The 20,480-nt window shown below is 36.6% G+C and overlaps 1 protein-coding gene and 1 long non-coding RNA gene across 2 annotated transcripts; one reads left to right on the top strand and one right to left on the bottom strand.

Moving 5' to 3' along the window:
* Positions 1–4,191: 4,191 nt before the first annotated feature.
* On the top strand, positions 4,192–5,647 carry LOC132620101 (glycosyltransferase BC10-like). The gene is made up of 2 exons (XM_060334811.1): positions 4,192–4,428; positions 5,000–5,647. The coding sequence occupies exons 1-2, from the start codon at positions 4,192–4,194 to the stop codon at positions 5,645–5,647; spliced, it is 885 nt and encodes a 294-aa protein (XP_060190794.1).
* Positions 5,648–12,729: 7,082 nt separating this feature from the next.
* LOC132616642 (uncharacterized) lies at positions 12,730–18,564 on the bottom strand. Its single transcript, XR_009573312.1, has 3 exons — positions 18,349–18,564; positions 17,791–17,865; positions 12,730–13,034 (listed from the first exon to the last, which is right to left on the bottom strand). It is a non-coding gene; the product is annotated as an uncharacterized LOC132616642 (long non-coding RNA).
* Between the last annotated feature and the right edge of the window lie 1,916 nt (positions 18,565–20,480).

The following is a 20,480-nucleotide window of genomic DNA, read 5'->3' as shown; positions in this document are numbered from 1 at the left end:
ACGGTCCCGTATCTTGGTGAAAATTTCCAGTGAGTTTCTGGAAATTTTCGGGACGTTACGGTCCACTGTTACGGACCGTAACACGAAATACAGCCCGTAACGTCACCGTTACGCTGGCAGAATTTCCAGCGAACATGCTTCAGTAAAATGGGCATAACTCTTTGCACAGATGTCCGTTTGACCCCCGTAAGATACCGTTGGAAAGCTATTTCAAAGGGCTACAACTTTCATCAAGGAAGTTTTCTCAAATTCCCAACGTATTTTCATGAAATGTTACTGGAAGGCAGACGTATCAAAAACTTAGCCGATTCTATAGGATTTCAAGTGTCTTACTATTAGCCATATTGAGACGATCATATCTCGTTGCTCCGATCTCTGATTGGCTTGATCCTTATATCGTTAGAAAGGTATTTCTACATACTACAACCTCATTGGGGTTACTTTCCCAAATTCAACACTGATCAAGGAGTTATCGCTGCCCGAAATAGGCCTATCAACCATTTTCGCAAAACGTTCAAACCTTCCATGTTTCCACTAGAACTCTAATGGTATGAGCTTAAACTCAGTCCCAAAATGCGGGGTGTTACATTAACCCTTATTATCATTTAAGTAATAAAAATATTCATCCAGTTGGGGTCAAAGTTTAACTTACCTCGATTCAAGTGAAGCTTTAAGTCTTCTGGAAGCTCTATCACGTTCGAAAATGCGAAACGAGTCCAATCTATTCAACATAGTACTCTACGTGGTTAAACGAGTCCAACGATATTCATATTGCTATATAAAATCATTCGTACTAAAAATTCAACCCCAAGCCCCCAGGGTGAAAATCGAAATTTTCTTCTAAAATCTGGCTACACACTCCTCGGGTCAAATCTGAAATTTCAGCCCAAACCGACCCCCAAATTCATAACTTACACTCTTAAGTTTGTGGGGGTGAGGGGGGGGGGGGGGGGGAGGGAACCTACAAATCCCCAACCAAAACACGGATTAATTCACTAACAAATAAGTGTAATCAAGTGGAAGTACCAAAATTGAGGTTAGATTCTTACCACCACGTTGAAACGAGAATAACGCAGCAAAAATATCCCAAATCCACGCTCTCTAGCTCCCAAAATGGTGAAATGAACTTATAGAAAAACACTGCACAATATAAAAAAGGAATATGGTCGCTAAAAATCCAATATCATCACTAAAGGTACCGCTAAAAGTGTGCACCAACAACCTATTTTTTTGTTTGGCACTAGCTATCCTTTTTTATTCACTAAAATGACCTTAGCTTCCTCCTACGACCTCAGGATTCAACGATTACAGTTCTTACAAGTCCAAAATCACGATACTGACCTATTCGTTTAGTCGAAACTCAATTTCGAGCTCTTTTTCTCAATGAGTCCGCTCGTTAAATGTTTAATTTCACATTTCGCTATAAAAATTCGAGCATAACTTATCGGAATTAGACCAAACCTTCCAGATTAGTTCTACAAATCATTCTCAAACTCTTAGAAGTCTCAGAATCAAATTTCCATCTCTAAAACTAAAGATTGATCTTTGAGTCATTACACTAATATGCTTAAAACAATGTCAAAACACCCAACACGTTTAAAACCCATCCGAAACTCATCAGAATTAAACCAAAATTTGCGGACAAGTCCAAAATTTTCATATGAACCTATTGGAACTTTCAAATCATGAATTCAAGCTTGTTTAGTCAACTATTTGACCGTGGTCAATTCTTCATCCCTATTTTAACTAGTATGCAACTTAAGTGTCTGAATCATTCTCGAGCCCCCCGAGATTCTTCCAAACTATCCAACTAAGTCATAAATCACCATCCGGAACTATGAGAACTTTCAAACCTCGATTTCGACTCTGTTTTTCCAAATGTTGACTTTAGTTAATTCTTTTATTTTTTTCTCAAAACCTCTAGTTTTTTGTTTTCTTCTCTGATACGCATCTGGTTGCTTCGGTACCCATTCCAACTGACCCTACAAGTCATAATATGCATGTTGAACCTATATGAAGTCTCATTTGGGGGAAAAGGTTTCCAGTACTCAAAACGACCAGACGAATCATTACAGGTCTTCACAATTTTAACTTGTCAACAGTGGTAGAGCTACATAGACCGAAGGATGGCAGGTGAACACCCTTTATCGAAAAATTATATAAATTACTCTCTCTCTCTCTCTCTCTCTCTCTATATATATATATATATATATATATATATATATATATATATATAGCATGATTTTTCCAATCCGTCACGTCGTCCCATCCTCCTAACGATATATTGCGAGGAGCTTCACGAAGCCATTCGTGGTGTATTTATATATAGCTTGTCCTTTCTTACTGTGACCCGGGAATAATAACCATATCCAAGCCAAGGAGTTAGACCAACCCAGATAGACCACGTTATGGCCGATGGGATTAGGAAAGAAGTCATAGGGGATTGCTTGAGGAAGGCCCACATACCATTCCGAGGGGTCCTCTCTCTTCCTCATTCTATTTCTGACTTATGGATTGCCTTAAGAAAAGCATCATATCCTTTCTTTTGCTAGATTTAAAATGTATAAGATATCTTGCACAACCTTGACGAAATTTCTAGTTTTGCAACTTTTTGTTGTAGCATATTATGTCCTATTTTTTAAATTGTTAATTTCACTTATTATGAACGCCTACCTATAATAGTCTTCTAGTTGTAAGGAGTTTGATGCTGTGTGTGTGTGCGTGTGTGTATATATATATACACACAAACATATACATCTTTTAAACTGTGTACAATAGTTGAATAGTACAAATTGCTGCACATGCACCAGTATTGCTGCAACGTTAAGAAATTGACCATAATTTCCACGTAACGAGTGGAGCAGTATTCTGACAAGTACAAGAATAAACACATGCAAAACTATAACATACCTTACGTTCCATGCCGGGGCGGAGCTAGAGTGTCGGTTTCGGATTCGATCGAGCTTAGTAATTTTGGTTTAGCCCTATATTTTTTAAAAAACTATATTCAATATGTAAAAAAATCTTTAATTTAGAACTCAACAACAACAACATACCCAGTGAAATCCCACAATGTGAGATCTGGGGAGGGTAAAGTGTACGCAGACCATACCCCTATCTCGGAAGACAGGGAGGCTGTTTCCGAAAGACCCTCGGCTTAATAATATAAAATAGATTATAATTCAGAACCCTTAAACTCTAAATTCTAGCTGGGCTCCAAATATTAATACCTATCTCTAGCTAGTTTCCACTGACTTTAAGTTGGCCAATTTCTAGATTTTATATATTGCAAGTTCCTCCAATTAGATTTATCTTTTCACTATAGAATGAAATCGTAATACCCAAGTTAAGAAATTGACCATTAATTTCAACGTACCAGATACCCAAGTTGCTTTGCTTATTTGGGAAGAATACACAAAATGTGGAACTATACCATCGGATCTAACGTCACAATATATTATTATATCTACATGTTCTGAAATTTATTTGAGTTTTGAAATCTATTATATGTATATGTTCAGTGAATTTCTTAACAAATATATAGTATTTAGATTAAAATTACTTGTCGCACGGTTTTTTCCGGAAGGAATGAAAAAAACGGTATCGGTAGGCACGCCTCTAATACGGGCTTGATCCTGAGAATCAATCCTTGCTACCCAAAGCCTTCTGTAGGCTCTGCTTACCTGTTTGCGACGCGTACCTTACATGATAGCTGCGCCTCGAATTAATTTTTTACGTACTGATCACTTTCGGCCACCTTATAGCTTTTGTACATATTCCAAAGTCCTTCAACATATATATATGTACCACTGAAAAATATTAGCTAAACAAACTAAAGCCATTCATCACCATGAATTCCAAGGTTCCTAATAATGTCCATAATTCCCACCCCAATCTTCTCAAGAACTTCTTTTTCCTTCTCATTGGTTTATCAATTGGTATCTTTTCTACTCTATATTTCAAAACCTTCTCATTTGCCACAAAAAATTCTCTAAATTTCTTTCTGTCTTCAATCACTTCACTAAACCTTGAACTGTTGAACATCCACAACCATTATCTACTCCTCCTCTCACTACTAAAATTTCCAAAATTTTTGGCAAAGGGGAGTCAGTAGTATCGACTGGTACACCAAATGAAACATCTAATTAGACTAGTGTTTCTCTCGATGGACAAACATCATTGATGCACACTATGAGTGATGAGGAGTTATTATTGAAAGCATCTATGGTAGAATTTTCACACAAATATGTCCCAAAAATAGCATTCATGTTTTTGACACCAGGGCCATCGCCACTTGCTGCTTTGTGGGACATGCTCTTTAATGGTCATCAAGGATTGTATTCAATAAATGTTCATCCGCATCCTTCTTATAATGATTCTCATGTGCCTCACACTTCTGTCTTCTATGGGAGAACAATACCTAGCCAGGTTTGCATATCTGATTATACTTATTTCGTATCATCAAGAGCAAAAATACTTAGGATAAAAGATTAGAAGTGTTAGATTTCACGGATGATTATTTAACTTTTACTAGTTTATTGCATTAAAGTCATAAAGCTAATTTTTGGAACGAACGAATCACTCAATTCTATTTATATATCATAGAAAAAAAAAATTGAAAAATGCTAAATTCACTCAAGTTGTCACTTCAGTTCACCTTACAAAATATCCACCTGACACCACTTATGAAAATAATAAGAATCCATCATTTCTTGATCCACTTAAAAAAACACAATAATAAAAACCTCATAATCTGCCACATGGTGAAAGACAACTTGGGGAATTAGGTTGAGTCATAAAAATGACCCCTTTTTTCTATTTTATTTAAGTGGTGACAGTTAAATATTATGTATAGTAGTTGTTGACGTGACTTTACTTACATGACAATTATTTACATGTGACAACCTATATACTTGCAACCCGATCTAGCTTACTTTTTATGACTTTGGTACAATAATGTATTTTAATTTACACATTATTCATTTTTATTTCAATGCAGCCAGTTTACTGGGGCACTATAACCATGATAGACGCAGAAAGGAGACTTCTAGCAAACGCTCACTTCTCGAATCAAAGATTTGTACTACTCTCGGATTCATGCATCCCACTATTCAATTTCACCATCATATACAATCACCTTCTCGGGTCAAACTTAAGCTTCTTAGCCTCGTACGACGATCCTCGAAAACCTGGCCGCGGCCGATACAACCACCTGATGTGGCCGGACATAGCAATTGAACAATGGCGAAAAGGGTCCCAGTGGTTCGAAATTCAACGGGACCTCGCTGCGAAAATTGTTTCCGATCACAAGTTTTACCCTGTTTTTCAAAAACATTGTCAAACTCCTTGTTGCAACGAGGAACATTATTTGCCAACTTTAGTGAACATTTTATATCCTGAGATAAATTCTAACAGCACAATCACTTGGGTTGATTGGTCAAGGGGTGGCCCTCATCCTAGGAAATTTGGATGGCATGATATTACAGACGAGTTTTTGAATCAAATTCGATTTGGCACTGAATGTATGTATAATGGGAATATTAGTACAACTATTTGTTATCTCTTTGCTAGGAAATTTATGCCGGATGCATTGGAGCCCTTGTTGCGGGTTGCGCCCGTGGTCCTTGGATTACATTTACATCCTTAATATACGCTGATAATCCGATAATACTGTCATTATATATTGTATCTAAGTTACATATGAAAAGAAGAAAGGACAATTTAACTATCAACTGTATCATTTTGCTTATAGTACAACAATAACATATTTAGTGTAGTTTCATAAGTGGGGTTTGAGGAGAGTGGGGTGTACACAGACCTTACCACTACCTTTGTGCGGTAGAGAGGTTTTCTTATAGTAAATGTTAAAAAGATTCTTTGTTGTTCTCATACGAGTATATGAGTATATCTATAAATTATGATATCATTTTATGAGACATCAGGAACCTATAAACCATGATGTCTCATAAAACGATATCATGATTTATAGGTTCCTGATGTCTTGCCCCGAACCATGGCCTGGGCGTAACACGACACCCGGTCTGCATGTGACTGAGCGAACCACATGGGTTGCTGAATCAACATGGGACATGTACTGATGAGGAATATAGGTTAAATCATGAAAGTCCGAATAAGCACGAGATTTTGTAATCATAAGTCTGAAAATAACGTTTTAAACATAAGTATGGAAAACATGATAATATAGCCGACAAGGATAAACATAACTGAGTATCTGACATGACATGCTAGACTAGTCTATGAAACCTCTAAACATGAATCTGAATGCTAAACTGTTTACCGGGACAAGGCCCTGGCATACCTCTACTACATGACATGACATGGACATAAAATAACAATAACACCCCGAACGAAGTGGGCTCACCAATAGCTGATACGAGAATTCCTAGTGAACAGATTTGTCGTCCTGTAAATCAATGACTGCATCGTGAGATGCAGGCCCCGAGCAAAAGGGACGTAAGTACATTTGAATTTCACTTGTATGTAAAGCAACTGAATGAAAGAATGGTAAGTGGGGTGCTCGGGGAATGGGCAACCCAAATTAATAACATGGATAAATTAAGAAATATGAAACTAAAAATGAATAACATCTGACATGAATGTAATATAACATAAGTAAAACATTTTTAATTGGGAGAGTCGTAGTACAACCGACAACGTGAAATCACTACGTGAGTACGTGGAGTCTGGTACCTGGCCGAACCAGCAGAGCAATCTCATACATTGCCAGAGTATGAGACATAAACATGACATGAAAGGATCCAATTAATAGTCTGAAGGTATTGTCCAAACTGGGTGGAGCGATCCTTACCCTACGTTGGCATACATAGCTTCTGGTGGTCTGCACCTTCTCGGTAAACCTATGCTACTCCCAAAATATGAACATGAATACAAGTGCCATCTGAGCCCATGGTTTTAATAACATGACTTGTAAGCATGATTTGTAAACATGGCTTGTAAACATGAGTTGTAAACATGAGTTGTAAGTATGATATTACATGTATATAGATATACATAACTTGTGTAAAGCATGGAAACATGTAAAATGCATGAAGTAGAGTAATTTTAATTCATGACTTGTAACTAAGAACCCACGGAATTCAAAACATGAGTACTCGTGGATAACAGACTGATTAATGGTAATCGAATTGATTCAGGAATACAAATAACGGAAACATGATTGAACAAGGAAATATAGAATTATTGACATTGTATCTAGGGTCTATCATGAACTGAGACATAATTCTCTAACTCTGAGGAGAAAACGTGATTCATGAACTAAATGTGGCATGGGGAAGAACAATGATGTTCCCACATGTGGATAGAAGCCCTACATACCTTAATTCCTGCCTTGAAGTGTATTACAATGTTCGTCTCCTCCTTTAGCCCTTAATCCATATTAATATATGTCAATGGAATCATCATTAGCAACAATACTCGAGTTTTTGGCCATCTGGCCATTTTGTCAAACATGTAGTGGGCATAAAGCTCCACAACTTCCATTAATGGTGTTCTCTTCACCCAATTCCCATTTTATTACTTCTAGGTGATTTTACAATCTCAATTTGATAGCATTAACACCATTCTTCATCACCCATAAGGTTATAACAATCCTAAGTCAACAATCCAAAACCCTACCATCATTCATATGATTCTCTTTATCAAACCCATCAACTCATATCTCATGAACTTATAGTCTATAATTACCAATACAAGGTTAAAATCAATTGAAGTAGGAAAGTCTTACCTTTTGATGTTCAAGTCTCTTGAATTCGGATTCTAGGGTTCTTTTGTCCACGACAAAGATTCAATCGATAATCTAAAGAATAGATGAGGATTCTAGCGCTAATCTTTAATAGAATGATGTAATAATCAATAGGGTTTATTAGGAACTCACCTTGGACACTTTGTGGAGGCCCTAGGGTTTTTTCTCTCCCAAAAGACGATTTAGAATGAAGTGGAAAAAGTTTTACGAAGTTAGGCTTTTAGAAAAATTCGGGAAAAATCACTTCAGGCATAAAATGTCCTGGTGCGGCGCGTGGCGCACACGGTGTATTTTTTTACGATGTCAAAATTTTGAGTTTTCCTTTAAATTTGGCCTTGTGCAACCCTCGGGGAGTGCTGCGTTAGGCCATTCTGGCAGCCTTCGGTAAATGGGCATAACTCCCAGCATGGAGCTCCGTTTAGGCTCCACTATATATAGTTGGAATGGTATTTCAAAGGGATAAAACTTTCACGTTTTAAGTTTTCTCAAATTCCCAACATATTTTCATGAAATCAGGCTGGAAGGCAGACCTACCGTAAACTTAGCCGCTTTTATCGAATCTTATGCACCTCACTATTCGTCTTGATTCCGAAATAACTATTTCCACCCACTCATTCAGATGGTACCTCATGTGGCTAAGATGTCACGTTAATACTCATTTAACACATTCACGTTAATTCAGATTTATAGAGTGTTACATTATCTCCCCTTTGGGATCATTCGTCCTTGAATTATTATCCTGGTTGTAAATATGGGTAACTCTGGATCATGAACGTGACTCACAGAAATATGGGGACAACTATTTGACATGAATGCATGAATACTGAACTGAATGAATACATGAACTGAATAGGTATTGAACTAAATGACTACTGAATACTGAAGGACATAGAGATTATAGTATAAGGTCTGAATGAAAAGGTTAGTTACCTTCAACATTTTCTGTTTGCTCTTCAAAGAGATGGGGATATTTGGACCTCATGTCCTCTTCGTCTTCACACATAACCTCTTCAACTTCACACATAACCTCTTCAACTTTTTGATTTCTCCATAACACCTTCACTGAAGAAATTTCCTTGGTTCTCAACTTGCGAACTTGACGATCAAGAATAGCCACTAGAATCTCCTCGTAAGACAGGCTATCTTTAACTCCCGTGATCTCTGTAGGAACAACTAGAAACGGGTACCCCCATGATCTTCTTCAACATAGATACGTGAAATACTGGGTGTACAACAACCAACTCTTGTGGTAACTCTAACTTATAAGCCACTTGCCCGATCCTTCGTAGAATCCTATATGGTCCAATGTATCTGGGACTAAGCTTCCTTTTCCCCAAATCTCATGACACCCTTTATAGGTGAAACTTTTAGGAATACCCAATCATCAATCTGAAACTCTAACTCTCCACGTCGCACATATGTATAGGACTTTTGGTGACTTTGAGCCATCTTCAAACACCCCTGAATTAGCTTAACCTTCCGCTACTTTTCTCGATGTCTTTGAGATCTAATCGTTGTCGACATCCGAACATATAAGGACAACTTCTTTTAACATGACTCATTGTTTTTTATTTTTCTCCTCTGACCTTACTATCGTCATTAGAACACTTAGAGACTTGATCAAAGATGTCCGTATGGCACCACGATAGACACATGGGATAAGAGTAGGACTTACGCTTTGAATATAAGCGCAACTCAGTGCGAAAGGGACATACTTGAGTCATATAACAGAAATATGATCCTAATATATAGCATAAAGCTCTAGAGTAGGCATGACATGAATACGTAGAACCTGAGTGGAATACTTCTGAGATAAGTACCACAGGGTACCTGAAAGGATCTCCTTTTGAAATTGGAACATACTATCTCCTTTTGAAATTGGAACATACTTTACTTTAAACCTTACATTCTTCACTCTGAAACATAGATATGAATACCTTGGCTTACCTTGCTTATTATCGTGAGCGGATCATGAAGGATTGAGACAAAAGGAATCATTCGTACGAATCATATGAGACACTTCATTTCAGAGCATAAACATGGCTTCGGTATATTGAACATAAATGACGTATAATGAAATATGCATAGATGGAAACGTGACTATATAGCATAAAATGTGAATAGCATGACATGAGGCATGGGTACATGAGTAACTTGATATTTACATGAGTACATTGAAGCTGCATACCATGGCGTTCGAACATGAGTTCATGAGCATTGAAGTAAGAATAAGGCATAAGTCTAACTTGCATGGAGTACAATTGTAGGCTTCACTCTTGAGTTAGGGACATAGGGCATGGATAAAGCATTACCATTAGAACTTAAATATACTGAAAGAATGGGACATGGTTCAACATAGCTTACTCTTATAAATGTAAGTCGACATCCTCATTATAAAATAAGACTCATGAAAGAAGAGATCATAGGCATGAATACTTCGTTCATCAAGCACCTAAGGCATGAGTAGAAAGCCACTTTGAACATAAACAGGGCATAGGTACTTAGGAAAAGAAAAGGGCATCATTTGTGCCAAGTTACAAAATGGTTTAAAAAATTCCCTCAGAGAGGAAACTCAGCATTTGCCCAACATCCCTTCACTCATAACCTACCCTCATAATTGGTTATTGTCATCATGATCGTAAACCATTAGCGAGAGGAACATAAGCACGAATACATAGAATCATGGGTAGGACGTCCATCTTGACTTACTTTTATCATTACCTATCAACATCATTATTATGATACCGCTATAAGTGGAATGCATGAAGAATAGAAGTGGTGGGTATGAGTACATGATACCGCTATAAGTAGAATGCATGAAGAATAGAAGTGGTGGGTATGAGTACATGGTAAGGTGGGTGGCATAATCATTAGGATCATTTACCTAAGGCATTCTCCTATTGTTCAAGAAATGGGTGTGGATCCCCCACATTTGGAAAGAACATAGAAGATAGAACATGGTCATGGGTATATAAGCATGATAGATACGTGAGACAAGAATATGGTTTTAAGTTTAGACATGAGCACAACCTAATGCTTGAAACTCGATAAAACATTTCTTTCGTATAGCTTATTATCTTTATGGAGTCTAAATTCCTGAATCATAAATGTGGAGAGTAAAGCTCTAACATGGGCATGACATAGGTTCATAAGGTCTGAGTAGAGTACATCTGGGCATAAGTAGCATATGGTACTTGAATTACTCTGAATTTGGAAACGTTACATCACTTTAATTTTTTCTTGCTCGACACTTATCTATATATGGAACACATGATATACCTTAGTACCTTATCGTACCATCTCACCCTTAGTTCAAAAGCTAACGTTTAAAACCTGTGGGTCCCTTAAGTTTAGCAATAAGTCGTCATCCGATCATACTTCTGATTCCCCATCTAAGACTATCACTGTAAGACTTATCCTCTTATTTCCTCACCTACCTTCTCTATTAACCATCAAAAAATTAATCCTCTTAAGACGACTTACTAACACCACTCCCTCTAATTCTGCCTAAAACACTTAAGCAAGTTAGGACTATATCAAAAGACTCAACATCATCTAATCATCTCTCTTGGTTGAACACTACCCTCTTTAGCCACATACATAGTCACACTGAAGTATGTCAACATCCTTGAAGGAAGAATTAAAATACTCCACTCTGAACTTTCAAACATAAGAGAGCCACATAAGACAAAGTATATCCAGGAGCCCACCGACTCATATATATCAAGAAGGAAAAAAACTGTCGGTATACCCAAGACAACATTTACTGGCGCCTCTGAATCGTAATGAACCCCCATATCATGATAACAGAACTGATCCTCATTTGATCCTGACAATTCGCCCCTACCTGTGCCTCGGCTTGCTGATGCTTGAGTTCTAAGGGCTGGGAAAGGTGCTACTGATGCAGTTGTAGTTGGTGCGGTGGGCGGAACTTCACCACCACCACCACCACTATTGGCACTGCTATACCTGATCAAAGGGCAATTTCTTTGCATGTAGCCTCGCAAATCACACTTATAACACACATCCATACTTATACGAAACTCTTCTGCATGCTTTTTTCTACACTTGCTGCAAGGAGGATGCCGCTGAAACTCTAAACCTATACTGTTATGAAACTGAGGGCATTCCCTTTGTAGATTTCCCAATCTTTTGCAAACGAAGCATTTAAGAGCATTATTTTGATAAGGAGCTGAGCGACGCTCCCCAAAACCTAACTTGGGGCACTGGGTCCTCTTGTGGCCCCTCTTACCACAATGGTAGTATATTTCGAGTCTCATGTAGCATTCCACTAAGTGGCGCTTCCCACAGGTAGGGAAATTTGGTATGTTGGTAAAAGTGGCCCTCTTCTATCTTTTTATGTACGAGCAACTCTATTAGGTGTTGGAGTCAGAGTTGCATTACCGGAAGGGGGAATAATAGCACATCTCCTCAAAATAAAAGCCTCAAATGCACCATGGGCTTGGTCTATTCTCCCCACATGTTCCTGTGCAACTTGCTCCATTCCTGACAACTCCATCTGAAAGAAACAAGTCGATAATGATTAGCTTTACATCTTCTTCTTCCTTTAGAGATGAGGCGTATTCGATAGAAAGGACAGAAGTTTAAACAATATCTTATCACATAGCTCTATGGCATGATCTATAGTAGAAAGAATGGTAACCTTTCTTAAATGCCCTGTAGCCTCCCAATTATAAGTGTGGCGCACTTCACACCCATAAGTAAGACTCAACTAGACAGGGTTTCAAAGACTTCCTAGGACACCTGAACCTAGTGCTCTGATACCAAGCTTTGTCAAGCCTTGGACCATGGCCTGGGCGTAACACAACACTCGGTACCTTGCTGCATGTGACCGAGCGAACCACATGTCTTGCTGAATTAACATGGGACATATACTGATGCGGAATATAGGTTAAATCATGAAAGTCTAAATAAGCATGAAATTTTGTAATCATAAGTCTGAAAATAACGTTTTGAACATAAGTACGGAAATCATGATAATGTAGCCGACAAGGCTAAACATAACTGAGTATCTGACATGACATGCTAGACTAGTCTATGAAACTTCTGAACATGAATCTGAACGCTAAACTATTTTCCAGGACAAGGGCCCCGACATACTTCTACTGCATGACATGACATGACATGACATTGACATAAAATAATAATAACACCCTGTATGAAGTGGGGCTCACAAATAGCTGATACGAGAAATCCTAGTGAGTAGATCCGATATCCTGTAAATCAATGCCTGCATGGGCAAAAGAGACGTAAGTACATTTGAATTGCACTTGTATGTAAAGCAACTGAATGAAAGAATAGTAAGTCGACTGCTCGGGGAATGGAAACCCCAATTAATAACATGGATACATTAAGAAATACGAAACAAAACTACAAGCTGTGCAAGAACATGAATATAATATAACATAATAAAATATTTTTAAGTGGGAGAGCCTTAGTATAACCGACAACATGAAATCACCACTTGAGTACGTGGAGTTTGGTACCCGGCCTGATCAGCAGAGCAATCTCATACCTTGCCAGAGTATGAGACATAAACATGGCATGAAAGGATCCAATCAATAGTCTGAAGGTATCGTCCTAACTGGGCAGAGCAATCCTCACCCTACATTGGCATACATAGTTTCAGGTGGTCTACACCTTTTCGGTAAACCTAAACTACTCCCAAAACATGAACATGAATATATGTGGTATATGAGCCCATGGTTTTTATAACATGACTTGTAAGCATGATTTGTTAACATGGCTTGTAAACATGACTTATGCACATGAGTTGTAAACATGACTTGTAAGTATAATATTATATGTCTATAGATATATAACTTGTGTAAAGCATGGAAACATGTAAAATGCATGGAATAGAGTAATCTTGATTCATGACTTGTAGCTAAAAACCCATGGAATTCAAAACATGAGTACTCGTGGATTACGGACAGATTCACGGTAATCGAATTGACATTCATGAATACAAATGACGGAAACATGATTAAGCAAGGTAATATAGAATTATTGACATGTATCTAGGGTCTATCATGAACTGAGACATAATTCTCTAACTCTAAGAAGAAAACGTGTTTCATGAATTAAACGTGGTGTGGGGAGGAACAATGATGTTCCCACACGTGGATAAAAGCCCTACATACCTTAATTCCTACCTTGAAGTGTATTACAACGTTCGTCTCCTCCTTTCGACTTTAATCTATATCAATATATGTCAAAGGAATCATTATTAGCAACAACACTCAAGTTGTTGGCCATCTGGCCATTTTATCAAACACTTGGTGGGCATAAAGCTCCACAACTTCCATTAATGGTGTTCTCTTCACCCAATTCTCATTCTATTACTTCTAGGTGATTCTACAATCTCAATTTGATAGCATTAACACCATTCTTCATCACCCATATGGTTATAACAATCCTAAGTCAACAATCCAAAACCCTACCATCATTCATATGATTCTCTTTATCAAACCCATCAACTCATATCTCATGAACTTATAGTCTATAATCACCAATACAAGGTTATAATCAATTGAAATAGGAAAGTCTTAACCTTTTGACGTTCAAGTCTCTTGAATTCGGATTCTAGGGTTCTTTTGTCCAAGATGAAGGTTCAATTTATTATCTACGGAATAGATTAGGATTCTAACGTTAATATTTGTTAGAATGATGTAATAATTAATGGGGTTTGAGAAGGAACTCACCTTGGATGCTTTGTGGAAGCCCAAGGGTGTTTTCTCTCCAAAAAGACGGTTTAGAACGAAGTGGGAAAGGTTTTATGAAGTTAGGATTTTATAAAAGTTCGGGAAAAATCGTTTCAAGAATAAAATGGCCTGACCCGGTGTGTGGGGGTGCGGCAGCCCACGTCACACACGGTGTCAAAATTTTGAGTTTTCTTGAAAATTTGGCGGGGCGCTACGCCGTTCTGGCAGTGTTCGGTATAATGGGCATAACTCCCAGCATGGAGCTCTGTTTGGGCTCTCCCATATATCGTTGGAAAGGTATTTCAAAGGACTACAACTTTCATGTTTTAAGTTTTCTCAAATTCCCAACAGATTTTCAGAAATCAGGCTGGAAGGCAGACCTACCGTAAACTTAGTTGATTCTATCGAATCTTATACACCTCACTATTCGTCTTGATTCCGAAACAATTATTTCCACCCAAACTCATTCTGATGGGACTTCATGTGGCTAAAATGTCACCTTAATACTCATTTAAGACATTCACACCTAATCCGGATTTACAAAGTGTTACACCTGACATATATATTAAAGAATTAATTTAGTGTAATTGTGATTTGTATCTTGCTCTAGTATGAATCATCAATTGAGATCCTTGAACCAAAATTCATTTATTTTAGGTTTTCGGCCAATTAGTATTTTGGGCTTTAATGGTAAGAATTTTCCACTGTTTAAATATTTTGGCCATTGAAGTAATTGAAGGATGTTGGAGGTTGATGATTGACGGCTAAAGTGGCTAGTTTCGTAACCTCCTCGGCCAAGACATATTTTTTTAGTGTTTTATAAGTTTATTCGTTTAATGACCCTATTAAAATGATATTCAATCCACAGTAAGTCTATTTTATTTGTTCGACTTTAAAGTCATTTATTAGTGAATGAATTACGGACATGCACTTGAGCATATTAAGCGTGGGTTGCTTATTTCAAATTGAGTTTAATTTAATTGGATAAGGCTCATTATAATGTTCTGGTCCATGAAAGTTAGTACATCACTCTTATGTTCCTGGGTTATCTAAACTAAGTTGGACCACTAAGGTAATAAAGTTTTAATCTTAAAATTTTTGGACCATGAATTTTGCATAATTTCATTTCACTTACATCTCAAGTAATACAATTATGATGATTTGAAATTTATATTGTACAATAACTGAAAGTGGTCCTTACCTAATGTATGTGTTTAAAGTTACATAATTTGTTAGTCACCAAAGTGGCCAAACTAGAATGTGTAAAGCATCAACATTCATAACAATCTTATGTTCATTTAATGTATGTATTTATGTTACATAGTTTGTTAGTCATCAAAGTGGCCAAACTAGAATGTGTAAAGTATCAACTTTCATAAAACAATCTTATGTTCGTTTAATGTATGTGTTTATGTTATATAGTTTGTTAGTCACCAAAGTGGCCAAACTAGAATGTGAAAAGTATCAACATTCATAAAACAATCTTATGTTCGTTTAATGTATGTATTTATGTTATATAGTTTGTTAGTCACCAAAGTGGCCAAACTAGAATGTTTATGATTTGTACATACATAAAAAATTACTTATTTGTTCATTCTATGTACGTGATTATGCTTATATAGTTTGTTAGTCACTAAAGTGGCCGAACTAGAATGATAATTTATGCACATACATAGAATGTCCATACATGGATATTATGCATGCATTAATGTTTATAGTTTGTTAGTCACCAAAGTGGCCAAACTAAAATGTTGAGAATATACACATGCATAAAGTGACCTAATGTTTATTTCATGCATGTATTCACATTCATCTAGTTTGTTAGTCACCAAAGTGGCCAAACTAGTATGTTCATGAAAGACATACATGCATAAATTTTATCATTTTTCCATGATATTAATGAGATGCCTATTGCTTGAAAATAAATGGATAAATTGACATTCATTATCGTTAGACGAATCTACCCAAAGGTGAATTAATTACTCTATGAATAGTGAACATGATGGGATCAATTAATATTCTTTATTGAAATATATTTGTGTATCCAAAGATATCTGATATGATTGATTAAGAATTTTTAATTTCCTAATGAAGATTAAAAGACACCTAAATAATGATAGTATGTCATAGTATCTACCCGAAGGAGAACTGTGATACACTCTAATAATCGGTGCATCTGAATTCATTGTGTAACGATAGCAACGAGATTAAAGTTAGTAAGGATGATGGATAGCTCATTCTTCATGCAATTGATCTCTAACTTGTTTACTTTTAAGAATGGACTTTTCTAAATAATTACACTATTAAGAATAAGTGATATATTTGTGAATTGTCCAGTATATTTACTTAAGAGGAAACAAGATCAAAGAATTAGAAGAGTTATCCTGTCATCATGTAAGTCAAGTAGTTGGTAAATGATATAAAGCTAAATCAACAGGTATAAGAAATAAAATAAAACACCTACTAATGTTTTACTAGATGTTATAAATGAATTTAAGCTAGATAGTTTTTAATTCCATAAAATGAAAAGGACACTATCAGAAAGATTGCCTTAGGAGTAAAGCTTGGTTTGAAAAGAAATGTACGTTAACTGCTTTGTATGTTTCGAATCAAACTTAGCTAAAGTTCCTCATAATACTTGGTGCTTGGGTTCTAGCGTAATTACTCAAATGTTTTTTGTGTTGAAAGGATTTTTATCCAGAATTTTCTTGTTTGTGAGTAATCGTTTGAAGATGCCAATTGAGGAAATATGGACTTATGACTTTATCTTGGATAATGAATATCTTCTTGATCAATTATCGATACTATATGTCTCTTCAATGTTTAGGAATATGCTTTCTCTTTCAAGATTTGATGATTCTGGCTTTAATTTTGAGCTTTGGACATGACTGTTTTAATCTATACACAAAGAATACTATTAGTAAGGTCATGGTGTTCTTATTAATGGTTTCTACATAGATTGAATCTTCATAATGTAATTTTTTGAATCTCTTTCATCACCATATTGAAATTAAGTATAGTTCACCAGATAAATATTCTAACTTTCTTGTGACACACATTCGGGGTCATATATATCTCAAGAAAGGTTAAAAGATTAGTAACTAATGAGATTCTTCCGAATCTAAATTTTACTAATTTTGATGTGTTCTTGGAATGCATTAAGGTAAAGCAAATGAAACTGTCATGACCCAACTCCATACCCGAAGGCCTAACATGCTTTTTCCGTCAATATACATATGCCTCACTAATTGGAGTCTAACTGAAAGGTAAGCCGTAACCTACCTCAATGTCAAGCAGGTGCCGCGATCTATCCCACGAGAGCCTTTCCTTTTTGAAGAGCTTACGGACATTCGAAGTCTATGCAACAATATAATCTACATTAGAAACAGAGACTAACGATAACCATATTGCCATAAAAAATTTCGAATCGAAAAAACAACCCTTAAAAAGGAAATCCGGGCCCACAAGGGCAAAACTATAATTTCGTTGAAAAATCAAGTTCAATATAGTCAAAATAGTAGTCTATGTGTTTAAACGAGTCCAGTGATACCCATATTGCTATACTTTAATTTGGAACCTAAAAACAAACCTAAAAAGGTAACCCCGAGCCCCCAAGGGCAAAACTTGAATTTTATTTCAAAATTGGTTTACCCATAGATTAATTAGTCTAAATCTAGAAAACCCATTCAAAACACCATCACCTTGATCATCAAATCTATGATTTACAACTTTTCAACTTTTGGGTTCAAAACCCCAATTTTTACAATCCAAACACGGATATAAAAGATAGCCAACGGAAATAATCATGGGGAAACACCAAAATAAAGGTTATATACTCACCCCCTCGTTGAGGCGAGAACAACACCGCGAAAATCACCTCAATCTGAGCTCCCAAACTTGCAAGAAAGTAACTAAATCCCGAAACAAGTGAAGAAGAAAAAACGCAGCAGTTGATTCGATCCAAATCAGGTGTTAGATGATCAAGAAGCTCACTTTTGACAAGCACAATAAAATTCTTGCGATATTTCACCCAAGATAGCCTTTTGAATCACCCAATTTGGCCTTAAAATGAGAGAGATATAATGTTTTCAAGTTTTGAAAGAATGCAGAAAATTTAAGGACGAACTTAGGGGCAAAATGGTAAGTTTTAGCAAAAATCTCACCCGAAAATCAGAAACAACAAAATTTAGAAAAAAAGGCCATATCTACTCATATGACGACGAAATGCGACGATTCTTGTTGTTATAGTTCCGAAATTACGATACGGATCTAACGGTTCAATCGAAACACAAAACAAAGGTATTTTGCTCATTATGGTACCCGTTTTGCTCAAAACGATGTTGAAATAAAAAAAACAAACACCATACAACCCAAACACATCTGAAACTCATCGGAATCTAACCAAAATTTGCGGACAAGTTGAAAATCATCATACGAACTTGTTGGAACTTTCAGAACATCGACACGGGATCGTCTTGACCTGATGTTGACTGTGGTCAACTCCAATTCCTTAACTTAACTAGTTTCTCAACCAATGACCCAAATCGCACCTGAACCCTTCGGAAACCGAACCAACGACTCCATTAAGTCATAAATCACATTTCGAACCTAACGGAACTATCAGAAATCGATCCCGGACGCAATTATCCAAAAGTCAACTTTTGGTCAACCATTTTTCACTTATTCAACTTAAAAACTTCTAAATTCCTCAAAATCAACCAAGACTCATCCGATCACCTCAGGGACCGTTCCACCCATCCCTACAAGTAAAAAACAATCCAACGACGCTGGGGAAAGGGTCAATAGGGATTAAAAGGGTAAAATACCTAAACGACCAAATAGGTTGTTACAGAAACAAAATAAGAGAAGTGCCACAAGAAGCCAAGTATCCAACTTCTTAGGTTATACACACCAAATATATTAAGACCGTTTGATGTCTCAGTTTAGGGTGAATAGTATTAAAACGTAATGAATCGAGACAATGTTTAAGTCCATATATAAAGTTGCTTGAGGATCATGGCACATGTGCACAGTATGCTATGCCAGGAACACCTCAACAAAATGGTGTGTTAGAAAGGCGTATCAGACACTTATGGATATGGTTAGGAGTAGGATGAGTAATTCCTCATTACCCAAATCCTTGTGGATGTATGCTATTAAAAACCGTTGTATATTTATTAAATAGGGTTTCTAGTAAGACATCTTTAAAGACCCCTTTTGAACTGTGGTCTGGAAGGAAACCTAGTTTAAGGCACCCGCGTATTTGGGGCTGCCCAGCAAAAGCTAAAATTTATAATCCACATGAAAAGAAATTAGATTCTTGAATAGTAAGTGGTTATTGGTTATCCTGAGAAATCTAAAGGGTGTAGGCTTTGCTTTGTTGAAACCGATAATGCAAGGTTCATTAAGAATGGTGAAGTTAGTGGGATTGTTAAATGACAAGGTGTGGAAATAAATGAGGTGAGGGTAAATGTTCCATTACCCATGAATGTGCCTACTCCGCACCAATAACAAATATTGTTCTTGTTGTCAAAGAACACTTTGACAATACTGAACAACATTTGGATGAAACACTTCAGGAAGGAACTAACTCACGAATATCTGAAGCAAATGAACCACAAAGAATGCCATTAAGAGAATTTTAATGATAAAGAAAATTGATAACGTCCAAATCCACTCTTCAAAAAGAAAGTGTACACAGTCGTATGCAATATAATTTACCCAACTATGATTCGGGTCGAATCCCAAAGGGAACAACATACTAGGCGATCAAGCAAGTAAGGAATTTTTACTTTCTACCCTAAGACAAACACTCTTTCAATATTTGATTTTTGATTTATAAACTAACAAAGATAAAACTAACTAGAAAGCGGGTAAAGTGGTCCATCACCTCATAAGCAAAGGAAAATAAGAGAGATTGCTCTCAAGTAACAATCCAATGTATTTTACAATTTTACAACTAAGAGCAAGTT

The sequence above is a fragment of the Lycium barbarum genome, chromosome 11, assembly GCF_019175385.1.
Source record: "Lycium barbarum isolate Lr01 chromosome 11, ASM1917538v2, whole genome shotgun sequence".
Classification (NCBI taxonomy): domain Eukaryota; kingdom Viridiplantae; phylum Streptophyta; class Magnoliopsida; order Solanales; family Solanaceae; genus Lycium; species Lycium barbarum.
The sequence above is the reverse complement of the archived record's forward strand: the minus strand, read 5'-3'. Positions and strand labels throughout refer to the sequence as shown.

What these genes read in the sequence shown, in the direction of transcription:
- LOC132620101 (XM_060334811.1), top strand. Translation starts at nt 4,192, where the DNA reads ATGAGTGATGAGGAGTTATTATTGAAAGCATCTATGGTAGAATTTTCA. An exon ending in GGAGAACAATACCTAGCCAG is followed by an intron (nt 4,429 to 4,999) that starts GTTTGCATATCT and finishes ATTTCAATGCAG; the next exon opens with CCAGTTTACTGGGGCACTAT.